This window comes from Lepidochelys kempii, chromosome 7, assembly GCF_965140265.1.
Source record: "Lepidochelys kempii isolate rLepKem1 chromosome 7, rLepKem1.hap2, whole genome shotgun sequence".
NCBI lineage: Eukaryota > Metazoa > Chordata > Testudines > Cheloniidae > Lepidochelys > Lepidochelys kempii.
This window is the reverse complement of record NC_133262.1, coordinates 45,849,685-45,874,057: the sequence shown is the minus strand read 5'-3', so window position 1 is coordinate 45,874,057 and position 24,373 is coordinate 45,849,685. Positions and strand designations below refer to the sequence as shown.

General features: G+C 43.4%; 1 protein-coding gene across 14 annotated transcripts in view; it reads right to left on the bottom strand.

Moving 5' to 3' along the window:
- Positions 1–24,373, bottom strand: part of DOCK3 (dedicator of cytokinesis 3) — a 585,316-nt gene that overhangs the window by 71,547 nt on the left and 489,396 nt on the right. For all 14 annotated transcript variants that reach the window (XM_073352483.1, XM_073352491.1, XM_073352484.1 and 11 more), the window contains 6 exons: positions 21,184–21,282; positions 17,500–17,594; positions 13,818–13,893; positions 13,061–13,161; positions 12,720–12,778; positions 9,185–9,333 (listed from right to left, as the gene is read on the bottom strand). In XM_073352483.1, coding sequence (XP_073208584.1) covers positions 9,185–9,333; positions 12,720–12,778; positions 13,061–13,161; positions 13,818–13,893; positions 17,500–17,594; positions 21,184–21,282 — 579 coding nt within the window. The remainder of the gene's footprint in view (positions 1–9,184; positions 9,334–12,719; positions 12,779–13,060; positions 13,162–13,817; positions 13,894–17,499; positions 17,595–21,183; positions 21,283–24,373) is intronic.

Here is a 24,373-nt window from a genome sequence, read left to right as displayed (position 1 = left end):
TCCACATTAGGTGACTCCCAAGCAGTACCCCTGGAGATGGGTAGAAGTTCACAGACGTGTAGATTGCAACACAGCTCTGCCAAACCCAGCATCATCCCTGGCTTGCTGAGTGACGGCATAATGGGTGGTAAACGTGTGAACAGAGGACCACGCTGCAATTCTACAGATGTCCTGGATAGGGATGTGCGCCAGGAAGGCCGCCGAAAACGCCTGCACTCTCATTGAGTGGGCTCTGACAATCAGCGGCGGCAGAACACCTGCCAGGTCGTAAGAGGTCCTTATGCATGAGGTAATCCAATTGGAAATCCCCTGCGAGGACACACGGTGACCCTTCATAGAATCATAGAATATCAGGGTTGGAAGGGACCCCAGAAGGTCATCCAGTCCAACCCCCTGCTCAAAGCAGGACCAATTCCCAGTTAAATCATCCCAGCCAGGGCTTTGTCAAGCCTGACCTTAAAAACCTCTAAGGAAGGAGATTCTACCACCTCCCTAGGTAACGCATTCCAGTGTTTCACCACCCTCTTAGTGAAAAAGTTTTTCCTAATATCCAATCTAAACCTCCCCCACTGCATTTGGTCTTTGAGACCATTACTCCTCGTTCTATCATCTGCTACCATTGAGAACAGTCTAGAGCCATCCTCTTTGGAACCCCCTTTCAGGTAGTTGAAAGCAGCTATCAAATCCCCCCTCATTCTTCTCTTCTGCAGGCTAAACAAGCCCAGCTCCCTCAGCCTCTCCTCATAACTCATGTGTTCCAGTCCCCTAATCATTTTTGTTGCCCTTCGCTGGACTCTCTCCAATTTATCCACATCCTTCTTGAAGTGTGGGGCCCAAAACTGGACACAGTACTCCAGATGAGGCCTCACCAATGTTGAATAGAGGGGAACGATCACATCCCTCGATCTGCTCGCTATGCCCCTTCTTATACATTCCAAAATGCCATTGGCCTTCTTGGCAACAAGGGCACACTGCTGACTCATATCCAGCTTCTCATCCACTGTCACCCCTAGGTCCTTTTTCGCAGAACTGCTGCCTAGCCATTCGGTCCCTAGTCTGTAGCTGTGCATTGGGTTCTTCCATCCTAAGTGCAGGACCCTGCACTTATCCTTATTGAACCTCATCAGATTTCTTTTGGCCCAATCCTCCAATTTGTCTAGGTCCTTCAGTATCCTATCCCTCCCCTCCAGCGTATCTACCACTCCTCCCAGTTTAGTATCATCCGCAAATTTGCTGAGAGTGCAATCCACACCATCCTCCAGATCATTTATGAAGATATTGAACAAAACTGGCCCCAGGACCGACCCTTGGGGTACTCCACTTGATACCGGCTGCCAACTAGACATGGAGCCATTGATCACTACCCGTTGAGCCCGACAATCTAGCCAGCTTTCTACCCACCTTGTAGTGCATTCATCCAGCCCATACTTCCTTAACTTGCTGACAAGAATACTGTGGGAGACCGTGTCAAAAGCTTTGCTAAAGTCAAGAAACAATACATCCACTGCTTTCCCTTCATCCACAGAACCAGTAATCTCATCATAAAAGGCAATTAGATTAGTCAGGCATGACCTTCCCTTGGTGAATCCATGCTGGCTGTTCCTGATCACTTTCCTCTCATGCAAGTGCTTCAGGATTGATTCTTTGAGGACCTGCTCCATGATTTTTCCAGGGACTGAAGTGAGGCTGACTGGCCTGTAGTTCCCAGGATCCTCCTTCTTCCCTTTTTTAAAGATTGGCACTACATTAGCCTTTTTCCAGTCATCCGGGACTTCCCCGGTTCGCCACGAGTTTTCAAAGATAATGGCCAATGGCTCTGCAATCACAGCCGCCAATTCCTTCAGCACTCTCAGAGGCAACTCGTCCGGCCCCATGGACTTGTGCACGTCCAGCTTTTCTAAATAGTCCCTAACCACCTCTATCTCCACAGAGGGCTGGCCATCTCTTCCCCATACTGTGCTGCCCAGTGCAGTAGTCTGGGAGCTGACCTTGTTCGTGAAGACAGAGGCAAAAAAAGCATTGAGTACATTAGCTTTTTCCACATCCTCTGTCACTAGGTTGCCTCCCTCATTCAGTAAGGGGCCCACACATTCCTTGGCTTTCTTCTTGTTGCCAACATACCTGAAGAAACCCTTCTTGTTACTCTTGACATCTCTGGCTAGCTGCAGCTCCAGGTGCGATTTGGCCCTCCTGATAACATTCCTACATGCCCGAGCAATATTTTTATACTCTTCCCTGGTCATATGTCCAACCTTCCACTTCTTGTAAGCTTCTTTTTTATGTTTCAGATCCGCTAGGATTTCACCATTAAGCCAAGCTGGTCGCCTTCATCCTATCTGCTGTAGCGATGAAGAGTTGAGTCAATTTACGGAAAGGCTTGGTACGTTCTAAGTAGAAAACCAAGGCCCTCAGGGCATGAAGATGCCTCTCTTCACTGGTTTTGTGCGGTTTGGGATAGAACGCTGGAGGAAGATGTCCTGGTTCATATAGAAGGTGGAGACTACCTTTGGCAGGAAGGCTGGGTAGGGCCACAAAGAACTTTATCTTTTTAGAAGACCATGTGTCATAAATATAAAGGGAAAGGTAAACACCTTTAAATCCCTCCTGGCCAGAGGAAAAACCCTTTCACCTGTAAAGGGTTAAGAAGCTAAGACAATCTCGCTGGCACCTGACCAAAATGACCAATGAGGAGACAAGATACTTTCAAAGCTGGAGGGGGGGGGCAACAAAGGGTTCTCTCTGTCTGTGTGTTGTTTTTGCCGGGACCAGAGCAGGAATGCAGGTCAGAACTCCTGTAAAAAGTCAGTAAGCAATCTAGTTAAATATGCGTTAGATTCTGTTTTGTTTAAATGGCTGATAAAATAAGTTGTGCTGAATGGAATGTAGATTCTTGGTTTGGGTCTGTGTTCACCTGTGCAAATTGGTGAGGATTTTTATCAAGTCTTCCCCAGGAAAGGAGGTGTAGGGCTTGCGGGGATTTTGGGGGGAAAGACGTTTCCAAGTGGGCTCTTTCCCTGTTATATTTGTTAGACGCTTGGTGGTGGCAGAAATAAAGTTCAGGGACAAAAGGTAAAATAGTTTGTACCTTGGGGAAGTTTTAACCTAAGCTCGTAAAAATAAGCTAAGGGGTTTTTCATGCAGGTCCCCACATCTGTACCCTAGAGTTCAGAGTGGGGAAGGAACCTTGACACCACGTATGGAGTTTCTGAGGTCAAGGCTTTAATTTCGAAGACCCATCTCATTGACATCACCGCCACCAGGCACACGACCTTCCATGACAAGTGGGAAAAGGAGCAGGAACCCAGCAGCTCAAAGGATGGGCCAGTGAGCCTAGAGAGGACCAAGTTAAGTTCCCACTGCTGGACAGGAGCCCGTACTTGCAGGAAGAGTCTCCCAAGCCCTCTCAGGAATCTGACCATCATGTTATGGGAAAACACCAACGGTCGTTGGATCGGCAGGTGAAAAGCGGAGATGGCCGCGAGATGCACTCTAATGGAAGAGTGTGCCAGGCCCTGGTTCCTCAAATGGAGAAGGTAGTCCAGGACAGCCTGTATGGAGAAATGTGAGGGAGAGATGCCCCGTTCGGATGCCCAGCGGGAAAACCTCGTCCACTTGGCCAGGTAAGTCAGTCTAGTTGAGGGCTTCCTATTTTCCAGGAGGACCTGTTGGACTCCTTCCAAACAGGTCTGCTCCTCCGGGTTCAGCCACACAGCATCCATACCAAGAGGTGGAGGGACCCGAGGTTTGGGTACAGGAGTCGACTGTGATCCTGTGACAGCAGGTCCGGTCGGTTGGGCAGGGGCCAGGGAGGGGCTGCTGACAGGCTTGTGAGCATGCTGAACCAGTGCTGGCAAGGCCACGTCAGGGCGATCATGATGACCTGTGCCTTGTCTCTCTTGATCTTTGCCAGGGCCCTGCTGATGAGTGAAATCAGAGGGAATACGTAGGGAACGCAGCGGGTCAGGCTCCCTGACCACGACAGGAGGAAGGCATAGGAGAGGGAGCCCTTGCTCAGACCTTGCCAAGAACAAAACCAGTGGCATTTCCTGTTCTGTCTGGTAGTGAACAGGTCCACTTGGGGCGTTCCCCACCTTTGGAAGATCATTCAGGCTACCTCTGGATGGAGTGACCACTTGTGGTGAGAGGAGAAGTCCCTGCCGAGCTGGTCCGCCAGAGTCGGACCACGTAAGTGCATGCTGTCATATGGCCCCGCAGGCACAGACAGACCCTGGCTCAAATCAGAGGGAATGTGGAGACTTCCGCGATGAGGTTCGTCAATGTGTGGAACCTTTCCAGGGGCAGGAACGTCCTGTACAGGTCGAGTCGAGGACCGCGCCAATTAATTCTATCCTCTGCACTGGCACGCACATCAACTTTCCATCGTTTACCTCTAGACCCAGAGAGTAACACATAGCTTGAAGCACCGTGACATCCCTTTGCACTCGAGACCTGGAGCTGCCCTTGACGAGCCAGTCATCAAGGTCTGGGTAGATCTGGATACCTCGGCGCCTGAGGTAAGCTGCTACCACTGACATGCACTTGGTGAACACCCTCAGTGCTGTAGCCAGGCTGAACGGGAGGACCGCAAATTGGAAGTAGTGGGGCCACACCATAAACTGGAGGAAGCGTCTGTGTCCTTGAAAGATCGCCATATGGAAGTATACATCCTTCAAGTTGAGGGCGGCATACCAGTCTCCCAGATCCGGGGAGGGGATAGTAGAAGCCAGAGAGACCATGCAGAACTTTAGCTTCTTTAGGTACTTGTTGAGGTCTCGCAGGTCCAAGATGGGCCACAGACCACCCTTGGCCTTTGGGATTAAAAAGTATTGAGATAGAACCCTTGTTCTAGTGCTCAAGAGGAACTTCTTCCATTGCACCCAGTTGTAGCAACCCCTTTTCCTCCTGCGTGAGGAGACTCTCATGAGAGGGGTCCCTGAAGAGGGATGGGGAAGGCGGGTGGGAAGGGGTGGGGGTAGAAAGGAACTGGAGGGTATAACCCTGTTCCACTATGCTGAGGACCCTTCCATCAGAGGTTATAGCTGTCCAGGCAGGTAGGAAGAGAGAAAGGTGGTTGGAGAACACTGGGAAAGATGGGTCTGGGGAATAATCTGTTAGGTCGCCCTCGGACGCACCCTCAAAATGACTGTTTGGCCCCCTGCTTATTATGGGTCGAGCCCGACTGGGCAGAGGGTGGAGGCGGGTGGCTCGGGCAGCACTTGTAGCCCTTGGCTCATTTATGGGGCTGGTCCTGCTGAGGCTGGCTCCCCTGGCCCTGCAGCTGCTCCAGTTTGAACCGCTTATGCGCCGGGGCTGGGACGTAGAGATCCAGGGTTTTCATGGTGTTGTGGGAGTCCTTGAGGCCATGCAATTTGCTGTTTGTTTGCTCTGCAAATAGGGTCCGGCCATCGAAGGGTAGGTCCTGCACAGACTGCTGGGCCTCGGTGGACAACCCGAAAGGGACCGTGAGCTACTACGGGCCAATTGCCGGGAGGATCGTCCTGAGTAGGGCGACCTTCCTTTTGGAGATGGGCCATTATGGCCCGGTGATCAGCGGTATCTCGTGTTTGATTGGTCCTGGGATTGGTAACGAGCCCTTGGAGATAGTTGGGGCTGGTCCCGGAGTTCTTGCTGCGAGGCTTGTGCCTCAGAGGGTCTATGCCTATCTACCGGAGAGGTACGCCTCGAGTCCCTTGACCGGTGTTCCCTGTGTGGGGACTGCAGAAGGCTCTGCTGAGCCTGCCCCTCCAGTGCTGAGGCATGGCGGCTGCAGGCGGGCAAACACTGGCGGGATGTCCATCTTGATGGGGAATGGTACCGCTGAGGCAGGGACACACGCATAGATCCCAACTCGGGTTTTCCACAAGACCAGGGTACCACGGAAGCTGGTGAGGGTGGCACTGGGAGCATCAGGATCTCCTGAGCTGCTTGAAGGGCTTCAGGTATCGATGGCACCTGATGCTGGCTGGGGCCTGAACTGCTATCTGGAGCTGCAGGCAAAGCATGGGATGGCCTGCACCACTCAACTTGAGCTGGGGCCCGACTTCCCAAGGGGGATGTTGAGTTGCCCGGCACGGATCTTGGCTCGCCCCCTGCCCTTTCCTTTCCCTTGCCAGGGGTAGGAGATCTTCCCCTCACAGTCTTTTTCGGTTTCTTGACTGAAGCCATGGAAGGAGACTGGTGCCAGCTTGTGGACAGCGCCTGGGGAGCACTGCACATGGAGGCCATGGTGCTTGGTGTGGAGTCAGACCGCTGCTCTGGTGCTGGAGTGAGTGTCGACTCCATTAGGAGTGCTCTTAGATGGATATTGCGCTCCTTCTTCGTCCTAGGTTTGAAGGACTTGCAGATACAGCACTTGTCACTTACGTGCCCTTCACCTAAGCACCTTAGGCAGCTGATATGTGGATTGATAATGGGCATACGCTGTTTGCAGCAATCGCAGGGCTTAAAGCCTGGGGACTGTGGCACGTCCTGACCCCTGTCTGGGTCCCATTTGTGACTAATGAAAAGTTTGAGAACTACTACTAAAGGTAACTAAGAAACTACTAACTATATATAACTATTTTACAGGATTTCAAAGTTTGCAAGAACAAAGAACGAAACAACGCTAGCCAAAGAAGCAGATATTCCAGCACCATCACTGGCGACAAGAAGGAACTGAGGGTGGGAGGCGTCAGCGGCGCCCCTTATACCATGCGATGCGGGTGCCACTCCAGAGGGCACAAGAGCCGGTCCCCCATGGATACTGCTGAGGGAAAAACTTCTGGCACTGGTGCACGTGGCAAGCACACACACCTAATATGGAATGGACATGAGCAAGCACTTGAAGAAGAACTTTGTTCTTCAAGCTGTATTGCTCACGTCCATTCCATTCTAGATGTGTGCGCATGCACCTGCACAGTCGTCAGAGATTTTGATTAGCGGTATCCGTAGGGTTGGCTGTGGTGCCCTCTGGAGTGCTGCGCTCATGCGGCGGTATATAGGCATTGCCGGCCCTACACCTCTCCGTTCCTTTTTGCCAGCAACTCCGACAGAGGGGTAGGAAGGCAGATAATGGAATGGACATGAACAATACATCTCAAATAACAACAGTTACGAAAGGTAGGTAACTGTTTTTCTTCAAGTGCTTGCTCATGTCAATTCCATTCTAGGTGACTCACAGGCAGTATCCTTAGAGTTCAGTCATGTGGCTTGCAACACTGGTCTACCAAAACCAGCATCGTCATGGACCTGCTGGGTGAGTGCGTAATGAGACGTAAACGTGTGGATAGACAACCAGTGGCCCTGCAGATATCTTGAATCGGCACTTAGGCCAGGAAGGCTGTTGCCGAGGCTTGTGCCCTAGTCAAGTGGCGGTTACAGTCGCCAGTGGAAGCACTTTAGCCAGATCATAGCAGACAAGGATGCAGGTGGTAATCCATGATGAAATTCTCTTAGGCGGACACTGGAAGACTTTTCATCCTGTCCGCCACTACAATGAACAACTGTGTCGACTTACGGAATGGCTTGGTCCTTTAAGTGTAACAGGCTAGTGCGATCCTGACGTCCACAGAGTATAATTTTCACTCCTCTTCTGACTTATGAGATTTTGGAAAGAAGACAGGTAAGTATATGTCCAGGTTTGTATGAAACTGTGAAGCTATCTTGGGCAGGAAAGCTGGACACAGTCACAGCTGGACCTTGTCCTTGTAAAACACCGTATAGGGAGGCTCCGAGGTAAGCGCCCTAATCTCAGAGACCTGCGGGCAGAAGTTTTTGTCAGCAGGAATGAAACCTTCTAGGAGAGTAGAAGCTGGGAGCAGGAAGCCAAAGGCTTGGGGTCGGGGGGCGGGGAGGAGAGAAAGATGGTTTATTGTTCACCCAACTGATCACTCTTTTCAATTGTGATGCATAATAATAAGCCAAGTTAGGGAAAACACTAAGCAGTGCTTTTTCTTGCTTTAGTGATCACTAACAAAGATTCTGGAATCATAACTCACTTGACAATTTTGTTGATGGAGCATGAGACAGAATAAAACACATTTGCTCTACCATCATTACAGCACATTGGCTTTCCAGTACTCACAGCAGAAAACATTTATTTGTGCCACTAGCCTAAGCTCCAGAAGAGTCACAGAGAGTAGGTGTTTGTATTAACAAGGTGCACATTTTTAGTTTAGTTTCTGACCATAACGATACACTTTACTATGACATGGGTCAGTTGCCATAAAGAAGAGCAAGGAGGAGAACGTAGCCTTTTGCTAAGTCCCTTTAGAGTGTAAAGTGGCATTTCTTTACATTCAATGCAATGTGCCTTTATTGATTTTTTCCCTCTTCTTTAAAGTGGATGCCTTTTGCTACAAAATGTAGATTTTGTTAGTAAATAGTAATCATAACAATAAGCTAAATCCTGAAAACATTATTATTATCATTAGTAAACATGTATTAGTAAATTTTGAGATCAACAGGATTACTCATGGGCTTGAATTCAATCATGTGCTTAAGTGTTTGCAAGATATGTGCCACAGATAAGAAAATGCCTGCCTCAGAGGGCTTATAGTTTAAAAGACACAAAACCAGACATCAGGCTACACTCTCATTGTAGCTAACATCTGTGGAGATGCACTTTTGATAGGCCAATGGTAGGAAAATTGTTAAAAAGTCTCAATGCACATAAAGCCATACAGGGTATTTCATCCAAAGATTTCAAAGCACTCTATGTATTTTTATTAATCACATGGTACTCATTGTACAGATGGGAAAACTAAATATCTTTACAAATCTGGCCCTAGGTGACTAACCCAAGGTCATACAGAAAGTTAGCAGCAGGGCCAGGAATAGGAGTCTTGACTCCTAGTAAAACACTGCAAGCACTAGAATACCTCATCACATATGGTTTAGAAGCATCCATTGTTTTTACCATTAGGAAGGAGAATCCACTTTCCCTTGCTCCCTGTGCAGTGAATGCAACACTGTGTTCTGTATTAATAGGAGAAAATGCCTTATGGAAATGTTCATATAATGGTGGGACTTTGGTAGCAGTGTTGTAAAGGATGTTACTTTTTAATTAGTATCTATCTATCTATCCATCCATCCACGTCAACTGCTCCCTCACATTCAGAAACAAACTATCAGTACTTCTAGTGCAGTGTTGCAGAAGGGCAGAACAACAGAGAGGATATAGCAAGAGCCTGAAAAACCATATCACCTGTTTGAAGTTGCCATTTTTCCTCTGCTCCCAGTCCATCATGTCATGAAAGATGGGGATCATGATGTTGCGGACCTCTGTCTGTGGGACCAGTGTGACACCAAGGAAGGGGCCAATCATTCCCGGAATAAAGTGAATTTTATGTTCACCTGGGCAACACAAAGCAATTTACATTTAATGAAAGCCTTCCTTTTTTATTATTCCCTGTTGAGAAGAAGGTGAGACTATATGGTAAAGACACATGCAACTTGTCCCTGCATTAAGCATAAAGAAGCAAACAGGTTCTTTCTCCAAAAATTATCAAATCAATGGTACTTTAAGTTTTCCATGGTGAAGTCTGCCTGGTTATCTTTACATTAATTAGTCTTTACATTTAGCAGAAACTGCAGATCGTACAGGGAAACTCATTCAATATCTGCTTCACCTTTATGTGTCAGAAGCATTAATTCTGCCAGAGAAGATGGAGAGATTCCACTGCCGTTTTGGAGGCTCTGGCTCCTAAGGAGAAAGGGATTTTTCAAAGGAACTGTGATAATAGTATTTAATGGATCAGCTACAGGTCCTTTATACTTTTTAGAGTTCCTTAACCTTAGTGGTATGAAATTTGCAATTGAATGGACAAGGACCTTGACTTTGAACGAAACAGTGTCACCTCTAGGTAGCAGAAATATACAGCATTGTTAGCAATTATTTTTAAAGTGTGCTTCCACTGTAAAACTTTAGTAAATAAAACAAAATTATCTGAAAAAAACATTGATAGGGCAATATTGTTTTGAGATATCACTTCTCCACAAAATTATCTTTCAGATTAAATTGGGAATCCAACATACACCTACATATTGGAGGTTTTCCTCTAGTAAATTAATCAGTCTCTTAGGTGGTCCCACAATTGCAAAAAGGCAGGGGTAGGAAAAGAGAAATAAACAAATCAGGAAAAGCAGAAAAGCATGATTTTGATTTAAAGAGATAATAATTTTAATCCCTATGGGGAGCATATGTCATTAACTCTGCAATATTAAAACTCCTATTTCATTTCTCAGGTTTCAGAGTAGCAGCTGTGTTAGTCTGTATTCACAAAAAGAAAAGGAGTACTTGTGGCACCTTAGAGACTAACAAATTTATTTGAGCATAAGCTTTCGTGAGCTACAGCTCACTTCATCCGGCTGTAGCTCATGAAAGCTTATGCTCAAATAAATTTGTTAGTCTCTAAGGTGCCACAAGTACTCCTTTTCTTATTTCATTTCTGTCATTCTGCATGTGAAGCATAAAGCAGACACTTTGGTGTATTCCTCAAAATCATGATCTGGATGATTACAATTTAGACATACTAGATTTTGTCTTTTAAGCTGCATGTGACATTTGTTTAAGCCTGTTAACAATTTCATGAATATTGCTATCTATTTTTCAGACAAATAATGAGAAGCAAAGTGTGTTTCTAACATAACTAATACAGTGAAGTCAATGTGATACATTCCCTGCCAATGTGATGGGGCACATGTCATAAGATGCTATGCTGCACCCCAGCTCACTTCAACCAAAAGATGTTATTTAGATCAGAAATAAGTACAATTCATAGTTTTGTAGATTATAAGGAGGCCAGAAGGGATCACTGTGATCATCTAATCTAACCTCATGTATAACACAGGCCACAGGATTTCCCTGAATTAATTCCTGTTTGAACTAGACCATATCATTTAGAAAAACATCCAATCTTGATTTTAAAATTGGCAGTGATGGAGAATCCACCACAACCCTTGGTAAATTGTTCCAATGGATAACTACCCTCGCTGTTAAAAATTTATGCCTTATTTCTAGGGTGAATTTGTCTAGCTGCAATTTCCAGCCACTAGATCTTGTTATGCCTTTGTCTGCCAGATTGAAGAGCCCTCTGTTACCTGTTCCATAAGTAGATTCTTATAGACTGAGATCAAATCACCCCTTAATATTGTCTCTGTTAAGATAACAGATTGAGCTCCTTGAGTCCTTCACTATATAGCATGTTTTCAATCCTTTCATCATTTTTGTGGCTCTTCTCTGAATCCTTTCCAATTAATATCAATGTCTTTCATGAATTTTGGACACCAGAAATGGGCACTATATTCCAGTAGCGGTTGCACCTGTGCCAAATATAGAGGTAAAATAACCCCTCTACTCCTAGTCAACATTCCCTGTTTTTTAATAATCAAGAAACACATTAGCGCTTTTGGCCATAGCTTTACTCTGCGAGCTCTTGTTCAGCTGATTATCCACCATGCCCCCCAAGTACTTTTGGAGTCACTGCTTGCCAGGACAGAATTCCCCCATCCTAGAAGTAAGGCCTACATTCTTTGTTCCTAGATGTAGGATTTTACATGTAGCCACATTAAAAGCTTATTTGTTGCTTGCACCCAGTTCACCAAGTGATCCAGATCATTCTGTAGCAGTGACTTATCCTCTTCATTATTTACTACCCAATCTTTGTGTCATCCACAAACTTTACCAGGAATGATTGTATGTTTTCTTCCCAGACAGATAAATGTGTTAAATAGCATAGGGCCAAGAAATGATCTCTGTGGGGCCCCACTAAGAACACGTTTGCCTGATTATGCTTCCCCATTTACAATTACATTTTGTGAGCTATCAGTTAGCTAGTTTTAGCAGATTCAATATATGCTGTGTTGATTTAGTAACATTCCAGTGTCAATCAAAATATCACGTGGTACAAACTCAAATGACTTACAGAAATGTAAAGTCTATTACAACTGGTGTAACAACTATTGGATAATCGAGGGCAAACTTTTGCGTTTTTTTAACCAGAAACAGAGAATTTGTTTCAGAGTAGCAACCGTGTTAGTCTGTATTCGCAAAAAGAAAAAGAGTACTTGATGCATTCCAATGAAGTGAGCTGTAGCTCATGAAAGCTTATGCTCAAATAAATTTGTTAGTCTCTAAGGTGCCACAAGTACTCCTTTTCTTTTTAGAGAATTTGTTATTATACTTATCAGACACATTAATAAAGCACTCATAAATATGCATGTCTCTTACTGCATGTCTCTTCTGTACATGATCGCTAGCTGTGCACTTTTAGAATTCTGCATCACCCTGACTTGTTCTGTTGTACCATTTGCAAATGGATGAAATTGGACACAGCTGTAAAGGTTTAGTTTCAGCGATGCAGTCATAGACCAGATTAAAGTCAAGAGTGTACAACCGTATCTCAAGTACTAGACTAGATTGCAGCACAACAGCATGGATTTCCAAATGCTAATGCAGTACATCATCTGGGAATACCAAAGAAAAGCTGTTGAAACCAGTCACTATAAGATTTGAGAGTAAAGTATTCAAATTCATAGGAATGAGTTATTTCAAATGAGAAAAATATCACCATAGAGCTATTCAGAAAGTCATTTTTTTTAGTTGAAAATTCCTGAAGAAACTACAAGACCCAGCATAAGCTCTGTGGTGTCACAGCACTAAAGCTGAATATTAGTAATGCAATTTTTAAACAACTTTAGTTTTGGTGATTAAAAGGAGAATAGGAGACAAAGAGACATACCCAGGTTCTGCCACATGCTGAATAACTCATATGCCATCATCACTCGCATGTCGCCGTATCTGAAAGAGACGGCATAGACAATCCCTTAATGGGACAAAATACAGCAAGTTGGTGATTTAATGAAATTAAATCAATATTTAAACCAAGGTTATACTTTTTAAGAACACCAAGGGATTCATCAAATTGTTGCATACTTGTCCTATGACCTCTACGTATGATTTTTCTGGGATGATTCCTCTCACTGCCTGTAATGTATGGGATTTTGTGATAAAAACCTACGTCCTACTTTTGAGGTTATGTCAAAAATCAGAGTTTTGGAGGCAAGGAGATCATATTCTTACTTGTCCAGAATCTTCTTTCTCTTAGCTGGAGTGACAATTTCTAGCTGCAGGCTTGGCTGGTTTATAAACAGAACTGCCAAGCTGAAATAGGAGTTCCACACCTAGAAAACAGGAAGGAAATTAAACACATGACAGTCCAAAGGCAGAACAAGTTCTGAACACAAACATACATGCCATGTTTACATTTTACAGAAGGCATCAGGTTGTTCCACCTTAAGTCAGAGGAAAATAGGTAATTATGTCTCAATAAACCAGATGTAATAATAAACTAAGTTAAATCAGTGCCAAGAATTATACAAATACTGGAGGGAATGACAATTAAAAGAATCCAGCAGCAACGGAGTGGTGGGGCTTCAGACATAGGCCTTTCACCTCTTGACACCTGAATTCAATTCTGCATTAGGCCAAAAGTGAAATGAGTTTGGCAGTTTCAAATATTCCTAGTGAACACGTTTTCATACCTTAAACCACAACATAGAGTGTGCTTTGAATTACATTAGACACTATACATTCTTGACTTTAGCCAATGCAAGCAGTCTCACTTTTCGTACCATTAGTTCATAATGCTTCTGCTCTTCTGGGATTTTCCAGTTCAGTCAAAGCCTCAGCAGAGTTTGATTACTGTCTGTATCAGCTAGTTTATTTTCTGAGCTAATGAACACAGTGAACATAATCTATTAACATAGAGTAGCCACTGTTCCTGCATTGCTGCTGGTTTTAAAGGCTGTCATGAAATTTTCTAGATCTCAATCCTTACCTTAAAATCAAAGTCTGTTTCTGTGAAGTTCTTGTGCAGGGCAGAAGACAGGTACTGGACTGTGGTAACTATGATACTATAATTAAAAAAAAGATCGTCTTCAATCAGCAGTACAAATTACATTCAGAGAGTTTTTGAATGGCTCTGAGCACTGGTGCTTTCTGTTACATTTCAAAATGCATTTTGGCACTCTTTCTTTATGCAGTCATTTCTAGATATCACCATAAAGGTCACTGTATTTTGGTTTTTTTTTTAACAAAGACTTCAAATTAAATAATGCAAGGACGAATTCACAAATATGTTTTCCTGAACTATTGTAGATATTGGAAACTGAAGAATATCTTTGTAATTGATGAGTTTATTTTGAAAAGTCCAGTACTGCAGTTAATAAATAAAAGAACAAACATAACTTATTTATTTTTGTTTCTGTGCATTTCTTTAATCAAAAATCAGGTAGGCACAATCCTCTACGGTTTTTGGACTTTGCTGTAAATTGATCTCCTCTGTACATTTTGGGTAATATTTTGTAAGCTCTGGGTTCACTGGGAAACGTAAATATGTTTGTAGGTGCTTTGAGCAGGGGGTTGAATTAGATGACCTCCTGAGGTCCCTTCCAATCCTGATATTCTATGAAATGCCTTTAATTAAATGGGAATAAATCATGTAACAACATGCAAGAATTAATGAAGTCTAATTTGCTTTGGTATAAAAAAGAAATAGGCTAAAGCTCAGCATCTCATTCATGTGATACTTTCAGCGACATTGATAAATGCACCTTATTTCAACCTGAAGAGATTTCCAGCTAAGCAGCGCCAGCAGGATGAGGTTATCTAGGTAACCAGGTCTTTTTTACTTTATATGGATTTCTCTTGTCCTGTAGTACAGCATGTAACCTGGGGGTTCACAACATCTATAGCTACTTCTTTCACTTCTCGTTAGCACTGTGAACTCACAGAGCATACAACACCACTGTTATAATATAGATATTCAGGCCTGTCTGTAAAGCCCTATACTCTAAGAATTTAAGTGTATTCTTATCACTTGGCTAGTTAGAGGTATAAAAGAAAGAATCAAAATCACTGTCTGCCAGTGTAAGGTCCTTCTCTTACTGTGACAGTCTGAGGCCCTGTGCTTAGGCTAAGATCTTTGGCTAAGCAACAGAGGCAGCCATAAGCTGGGAAGTGACGGGTCACCTCCTCACATTCCAAACTAGTCACATTGAAATAAGGTGCTATTGGGCTGTTAGGAATATACTCCTGTCCTGATAGTGCCTATCGCCTCCAGAGAAAGGGAAGTGCCTAGAAAATGTAAAAGGAAACTTAGTTTGATAGCATCCTGTCTGGCAAGAACTCACTTATCAATAGCTGGGATGTAAAATCCTCACTTCTGTATTGTTTTGTCATAATAGTTCCCACTTTGCTATAGTTTGTCTGTATAATCTCTGTCTGGTTCTGTGATTGTTCCTGTCTGCTGTATAATTAATTTTGCTGCGTGTAAACTAATTGAGGTAGTGGGATATAATTGGTTACATAATCATGTTACCATATGTTAGGATTGGTTAGTTAAATTTCAGGAAAATGATTGGTTAAGGTATAGCTAAGCAGAACTCAAGTTTTACTATATAGTCTGCAGTCAATCAGGAAGTGGGTGGGTGGGAAATGGGAACAGGGAATGGGGGTGGGGAAATTGGAATCATGTTTTGCTAAAGGGGGAAATGGGAACAGGGAATGGGGGTGGGGAAATTGGAATCGTGTTTTGCTAAAGGGGGAAATGGGAACAGGGAATGGGGGTGGGGAAATTGGAATCATGTTTAGGCTAAGGGCAGGAATGGGAACAGGGACACAGGTGTAAGGCTCTGTGGTGTCAGAGCTGGGAAGGGGGACACTAAGGAAGGAAACTGGAATCATGCTGGCTGGAAGTTCACCCCAATAAACATCGAATTGTTTGCACCTTTGGACTTTGGGTATTGTTGCTCTCTGTTCATGTGAGAAGGACCAGGGAAGTAAGTGGGTGAAGGAATAAGCCCCCTAACAACCACAGCTGACCAATCAGCCTTCAGGAAGAGGTCCATGACATCATCTTGCAATGTGGACCCCTCCAGTACTTCAGTTAGTCAACTGTGATGCTACAGTTAGGTTAGCTAATAAAATGAGACACTAGTAGGTAACCCCAGCCTACTGCTGCTACCTCCTAAAAACAACAGAAAAAGCTTGACAAGGCAAAAATAAAAAACAAAACTAAAAAATTCAAGCCCAAATGACAACTGCATAATCAAGAAATAATGATTTCAATCTGATACCTTGTCACCTGGTGTAAGGACTGTGGTCTGCCCCTCCTTTTCTAAAAAAAAATTGAGTCCACCACCAGGGCCGTCTCTAGAGTTTTTGCCGCCCTAAGCAAAAAAATTGCCGTCCCAGCAATTGCTGAAGCAAAAAAGAAACAAAAAAAAAAAAAAAACCAACCGGTGGCTGGAACGCCGCCCCTGGAATTGTGCCGCCCCAAGCACGTGCTTGCTTTGCTGGTGCCTAGAGCCGGTCCTGTCCGCCACTGATCTAAGCTGAGTTGTTCTGGTCTTTCACCCAAAGAGCATGTTTACAACCTGTAGGGATGCTGGTTCTGTCAGGAGCAGTAGCCCCAGGCAGTGCACCAGCAACAAACTGCGAGAAAACTCCTTGGTGAGTTTTGTTGCTGTTTTTTAAATTGAGACACAATGAAGAGGTAGGGAACGGATAGCTCAGTGGTTTGAGCATTGAACTCAGAGCCTTGGGTTTAGCAGGCCAATCTCTGAGGGGGCCATTTAGGGATCTGGGGCAAAAATTGGGGATTGGTCCCACTTTGAACAGGGGGTTGGACTAGATGACCTCCTGAGGTCCCTTCCAACCCTGATATTCTATGATTAAGCCAGAGAGGTAACAATGTGGGTAAAAGGAAAATTAAGACCACAAGCACTATATATCCAAGAGCTATGTATACCTCAGCAGCTCCTTCCATTTTAGTAACTTGGCTGAAATGGAAGAGCCAGTCTTTTTGGCTATCCCTCCTTGCACCTCAGACTATTGACGAAGTGCATTTATCACATGGCAAGAGGAAACCATGCCTCCCTCAGTCAGGGAAGGATTTGTGGGGTAATTGTGGATACAGACATAGATAACTGGAATTGGTGTCTAGTTCTACTCAGCACTTAAAGAGTGTTGCCTGTCTTCAAAGCAATGGACCTAAGCAAAGCAATTACCGAAACTTTACAGATGGGAAAACAGACAAAGGGGCAGATGTTCAAAGGGGTAAATAAACTCCATATGTGACTAACTTTGGGCAGATCATTTTAGCTCACTATCACTTGTGTGCATAAGTGATAGAATTTACATACAGGAAGCCTATTTGCACTTGGTTTTCGTGAAAAAAGAGCGATTTATAGTATTAACTCTATAGTATGTGTGCCCACTGGTAGCATGTAAAACTTGTACATGAAAGTGATCATTCATTGACAGAAGCCCTAATTTGGCCCTGATAGCTTAAGTAACTTTGCAGAACCAGGATTAGTACTCAGGAGGAGTTCCTGCCTAGAGTCCCACCCCTCAATCCACTAAAACACACTGTTTCTCTGGGATTGAGAAGCCCTAATGTAGAGTACCCCCAGAGTTCTCAAACAAACATTCAGTGCTTTAAACATGTCCATACTCACTTGCTGGTGAGCAACCTCATCACCATCCAGTCCCGAGGAAAGACACTCATCTTCATTAGATTTCGAAACACACAGAAAATCTTCAGCAGGAACTCCTAATACACAGATAAAAGAGAATAATAAGCAGTGGCAGCTGTAGGCAAATGTACTTTCCTAGCCACAGCCAAGACAATTAAGTTAATTATGTTTCCCTTGCTTGATCCCTGTGTCACTAGGCTACATAGCTCAGGACATGGAAGCAGCATGTATGGGAATGAGACAGATACAGTTGTTTTCAGCAGGTGCACTCTCCTATATTTTAAAGCTTACAGTGCAGCACTTTATTTTACTTTATTCTATATGACATTTCAGTAGTGTCATGCAGAATTCTGGTCTGAGTTCCCAGTGTGCCTTTTGGAGGAACTGTTATTTATTTAATTTATATTAAAAGGGGTATGTTTTCATGGTTCTAGGCACCCCTGTCATAAAATAAAAAAATGAATAAAATAAATTATTTTATAGGTTATGTAATATGGTAATATAAGATCCCATTTATGATGAAGAAGAAAGGACTTGCTAAAGGCATCCCACCCCGATGTCTGTTTCTAAAAGGACCACTTCAGAGAGAGAGAGAGAGAGAGAGAGAGAGAGAGAGAGAGAGAGAGAGAGTGTATGTGTCTATCATGCAAAAAAACCTAAGGGAGAAAGAAGAGTGGTCTAGCAGTCCTGAACAAAGGATTGAGGAAAAACTCCTGAGATCAAATCCTGGCTCTGCCAATGACTTACTTTTTGATTCTGAATAAATCACTTAGCAACTCACTATCTGCCTCATTTTTCACTTTTATATAACAGTAATCCTCTCTTAACCCATAAAAGGGGTATACATTATTGTTGTTACACCAGCATAATTCAATCTCTATCTCCATAGCCAATTTAATCACAGGTCTTTTTACTGAGACTATCAAGAAGGTTGCCAGCTGTGACAGTGGTATTTGTGATGTCAGGTGAGAACAACTTCAAAACTTTTCTTAAGTGAACTTTTCAGTAGAGCTGGTCAAAACTTGGAATTTCTGGTTTCTGGGAAATTTCAAAACTCCTTTCTTCTAATTCAAGTAGAAAACAAATATTTTTGAAATTTCCTAATTACCCGAAATTCCCCCCAACCCCAAAAAATACAGTTTTGGAAGACATTAATTTTTAAATTTCAATTTGGATTTCTCAGTTTTGTTTTGGAAGCTTGTTTTTTTATTCTTGAATTTCAAAACTTTGTTTCAAATTTGATTGATTTTTAAATTTTTATTATATTTAATTATTTCATGACATGTAGATGTAGTAAATATCATTAAAGGCAGCTGCTTCTTAGTACTGACTGAAACATCTTAGTAGCTTCCCTTTAAGATTTCAAAAAATATATTAAAAATAGAATATTTAAATGATTATATAATATTATGAGTCAGTAGCTACAGTGCATAATGTGCAATACTACTGACATAACATAATATAAAAATAATGTACCAACAAAAACAGGTACAAATAAAATAGAATTCAAAATGAAATTTTGAAATTTCAAAGCAAAAATTCAAATTCCAAAGCAAAATTTTGAAACCTGAAATTAAATTTTAAAACAAAGATGTACTGAAATGATATTTGTTTGTTTTGAAATTTGAGAGAATTTTTATCAAAACTGACAACTTTTTCAGAAATATTTCAATTATGATGAAACCAGAATTTTCTGTTAAAAATTCCACAAAAATTTCCAACAAGCTCTACTCCTATGTATATTCCATGTCTACTTAAGACTCAGTATGAGAGTGCCAACTCTTATCATGTGCACTATTGAAAAAGTCATCAAAAGTTAACTTTAGATCACTACCAATTTGAGCTCCATTCAACCTAGCAACCTAGAGGTAAGAGACTCTGTTATCCCAAAGTCTGTATCTCTGAGCCACCCAGCTTTTCTCAGGATACATTTTCATTGATATATACAATAATTGGAAGTTGACAACCTCTTTCAAAAGCACTTCAGATCCTGTTCCACCTTGTTTGTTCAGTGTTTTAACAGGTTTCTACCATGGTGTCAGTTTGGTATTACTATTCACTCTATTACTGAGCTGTCACACTAGCCACAAAAACATTTTGTATATAACCCCATCATCATACTGTGAAAGGAAAGTGGCAGCATGACTGTTACTTCCATCAGATTTATGTATTGCTGCTTGAAGTTAATCTGCACTTCAGAGCCATTTACTGTGATCTGAGACATGCTGCCTTCATACTGATGCGAAGGTAACAGATAGGCTTCTCTCCCTTTGAGATGGACACCTCAAAACAGATAACGGTTGGGAAGCCACCAGTGAGGGTACATAAACAGTGTACTAAGCAACTCTCTCTTCGTAATCTTCATAATAGCTATTATTTAGGTCACCACTCACAAATGGGAATTTGGGGAGCTTGTTGAAGCATACCAGGTAGAGTAGGCTGGCCACTACTCCAACAGACCAAGCTAAAATTTGCTGTTGACTTTTCTCTGCTTGGTATGCAAAAGTCAGCCTTGGAATATAATTATCTTTTGACATAAGAACAAACTTCAAACCTTTTAAGTGAGCTCCTATGTATATTCCATGCCCTTCAATAGGTTGCAGAATAAACTACTTTGGATTTTCTAGTCTGTACAGACTACTAGTCTGTAGTTCAAGCTATGTTCCACAAAGTACCATAATGATATCTATCCCAGGTACTTATCTGCTCCCTATTATCATATGATCTGAACACCTTGCTATCGTTAATGTATTTATCCTCACACCACTGCCATGAGGTAGGAAAGTGCTATGGGTATGACTAACTGCAGCTGAGAGGTGTTATTCCCAGTGCGGTGGACAGATTCGTGCTAGCACACTAAAAATAGCAGTGTGGAAGTTGCGGCGCTGGCTCAGGTTAATCACTTGAGCGCAGACCCAGGAGGTTGGGCAGGCTCGGACTTGGGCAGTTATCCTGAGCCACTGCTAGTGCCACAAGAGCCACACTCCACTAACTCAGGGTGAGAGCTTATGCTCAAATACATTTGTTAGTTAGTCTCTAAGGCGCCACAAGTACCCATTTTCTTCTAACCACACTGGGAATCACAACTCTGAGCTGCAGTGTAGACATACCAGAGACATTCTGGGTATGTTTACAATGCAGAGAAAAACCTTCAGCACAGTCTCAGAGCCTGGGTCAACAGACTTGGGCTTGCAGGACTTGGGTTGCCGGGCTAAAAAGAGCAATTTAGATGTTCCTGCTCAGACCGGAGCCCAGGGTCTGAGACCCTCCCCCTCAGCTCCAGCCCAAGCGTGAATGTCTACACTGCTCTTTATAGCCCCACAGTCCGAGTCCCATGAGCACAAGCCAAAGGAACCAGGCTCTGAGATTCGGCACCATGGGTTTTTCTTTGCAATGTAGACATACCTTCGGTGACTTGTTCAAGGTCACACAGGAAGCCTGGGATAGAGGTAGGGACTCCCAACTCCTAGGCTAGTGTCCTAACCACTGGACCATTCTTTTCTCTGATAATAAGAAACTAAGTATATAAAACAAATAGTGACTATATCTGTAGTGAATGTGGATGCTCAGTAGAGTAAGTGAAAACACCTTCTGCACTGTCATCTATCTGATTTCTGAGGATAATATTTAATAGCTGCTTCTAAAAACCATGATGTTACGTCCTACCTTTAGCTCATCCTTGCTCTGGAAGTTGTCCAGTAAATGTTGAAAATGAGTGTCTGACATTTGACGAAGCAGAGACAAGAGACAGGACACATACTCTCCCTGTCAAGTAAATGAAGAATTATTCAGTCCAGACAATCAAAGTATTTTTTAGATGTAAAATTCAACCTGAGGTAGGAGGTAAAAGGTGGGGTCTGAAATGGCACCAATGCATATGGAAGAAAAGCTCATGTGCAGAGATTAAAAATACTGTATGACAAATGATCTCTAGTTCCTGTTAATACATAGCAAAAAATCTCAGAGGCTCAGCTTTCATAGGACTTATTACAAATATCAGAGTTTAAATGGTCAATACTGACAGTCAAGGGGTCTCTCTCTCTCTCTCTCTCTCCCCTAGTATGTAGGAGAAGTGAAGCTACTCTGAAATCAAGGTCTTACATAGTAAATAATACTTTGCCGTTATATAGTTCCTTTCACCATAGCCTCTCAAAGCGCTTTACAAAGGTGAGTAAAAATCCCCACTGTAGCAAAGTGGTCACCCGCTCCTGCCTGGAAGGGCTTAAAACGGCCTTGGGAGAGGGCTGGGGCAGCAGAAAAGCTGGGCTGATTGGGAGGCAGCCTCAGCTGTGGCCATGCCCCAAATAGACCCAGCTGATCCTATAAAAGCCAGTGAAGCCAGGCACAGAAGGACTCTCTCTCTGGCCTGTTGAGAGGGAGGGACCTGGCTGCTGGGAGTATACCAAGGTACCTGAGGTGGAGCAGGGCTGGGGGAAGGCTAGAGGAGCTGGGGAGCTCTGGCCTGGAAACCCCCCAGGCTGCAGGCCTAGTGGAAGGCCAAATAGATGCTGGGATTGCAGAGGGTAACCCAAGGGGTAGGCAGAGGCAGCAGGTCCAACCTCCCCTTGCCTATGATGAGTGGTGCTTACACTGCAGTCGGCCCCAGGAAACGGGCTAGGTGATGACTGGCAGTGGCCATAGACTGAGGTGAGGTGGGGGTAGAGAGTTTGTGGTTCCCTGGGAAGGGGAGACCCAGATCTGTGTGGGGTACTGCAGGTGGCAGCACCTAGGTGTGAAAGGGGGCACTGGGGTCCAGGAGGGACTAGGGGCCCAGCGGCAAGAGGGACACCGGCTTGCAGAGGGAACTCTGGAGGCTGGAATACTAATTCCCTGGATGACCAGCAGGAGGCACCACATGGGTGAGTCCTGCCCCGCTACACCCACTTGTACACCTTTGAAGAGTACAGCGTAAAGGGGTGAGGCATTGTGTCAAAGATAATGTTGCAAGTCAGTAGCAGTCAAGAATGGTATCTGTCTCCACCTTACTAGTTCCCTGCTATGACTACCAAACATGTCTCCTTGTAGCAATTGTGTCTCTAAGCCACTGAAACAATTTATTTTTAAACTATTGCAAAGATTTTCTAAGAAGTACCTAATCTTGTGTCACATATTACAGATACTGTGCTAAATATGAATGTTCATGAAGAATGTTTCTGAAGAGATTTTATATCTGGGGGTTTCCTGGGCAAGTTCATTTTTCAGATGGACTCAGGTAGCTGCCCATGTGCTTGGGAATGTTTATAAACTTTTCTGAGCTACTCCACTTAACGTTAATACCTTGTCTTTACTAAGAAAAAGGTGTGTTCTTACAGGTACATGTATTAGCTAACAGATGTAAGTAAAAGAATGTAAAATCATAGTGAAGAAAAGACAGTTGTGTTTTTTTTTTCCCATAGATACTAAGATCAGAAGGGACCATTATGATCATCTAGTCTGACCTCCTGCACAACGCAGGCCACAGAATCTCACCCACCCACTCCTGCAATAAACCTCTCACCAATAGTCTGAGCTACTGAAGTCCTCAAATCATGGTTTAAAGACTTCAAGGAGCAGAGAATCCTCCAGCAAGTGACCTGTGCCCCATGCTACAGAGGAAGGCAAAAAGCCTCCAGGGCCTCTTCCAATCTGTCCTGGAGAAAAATTCCTTCCCGACCCCAAATATGGCGATCAGCTAAACCCAGAGCATATGGGCAAGATACACCAGCCAGATACTACAGAAAATTCTTTCCTGGGTAACTCAGATCCCACCCCATCTAACATCCCATCACAGGCCATTGGGCCTATTTACCATGAATAGTTAAAGATCAATTAATTACCAAAATCATGTTATCCCATCATACCATCTCCTCCATAAACTTATCAAGTTTAATCTTAAAGCAAGATAGATCTTTTGCCCCCACTGCTTCCCTTGGAAGGCTATTCCGAAACTTCACTCCTCTAATGGTTAGAAACCTTTGTCTAATTTCAAGTCTAAACTTCCTGGTGGCCAGTTTATATCCATTTGTTCTTGTGTCCACATTGGTACTGAGATTAAATAAATCCTCTCTCCCTCTGATATATTTATAGAGAGCAATCATATCTCCACTCAACCTTCTTTTAGTTAGGCTAAACAAGCCAAGCTCCTTGAGTCTCCTTTCATAAGACAAGTTTTCCATTCCTCGGATCATCCAAGCAGCTCTTCTCTGTACCTGTTCCAGTTTGAATTAATCCTTCTTAAACATGGGAAACCAGAATGGCACACAGTATTCCAGGTGAGGTCTCACCAGTGCCTTGTATGACGGTATTAACACCTCCTTATCCCGACTGGAAATACTTTTCCTGATGCATCCTAAGACCGCATTAGCTTTTTTCACAGCCATATCACATTGGCGGCACATAGTCATCCTATGATCAACCAATACTCTAAGGTCTTCTCCTCCTCTGTTATTTCTAATTGATGCATCCCCAGCTTATAATTAAAATTCTTGTTGTTAATCCATAAATGCATAACCTTACACTTCTCATTATTATATTTCATCCTATTACTATTACTCCAGTTTACAAGGTCATCCAGATCTTCCTGTATGATATCCCGGTCCTTCTCTAAATTGGCAATACCTCCCAGCTTTGTATCATCTGCAAACTTTATTAGCACATGTTAGCAAGTGAAGGTAAAACCTAGACTTGCCCCTACAAACTGCCTTTTCTTCATTAGGAATTTACCGCATGTTTTTATTGCATTATAGCTAACAAGAGGTTAGGAAACCTCTTTATTCCTAGTGTGGAGGCACTGACTGTACATCTACCTGCACAACCCACTCAAATTCCCAGCCAATTTGTAAGAAAATTAACACTGGATGGAAAGCGTTTTGGAGAA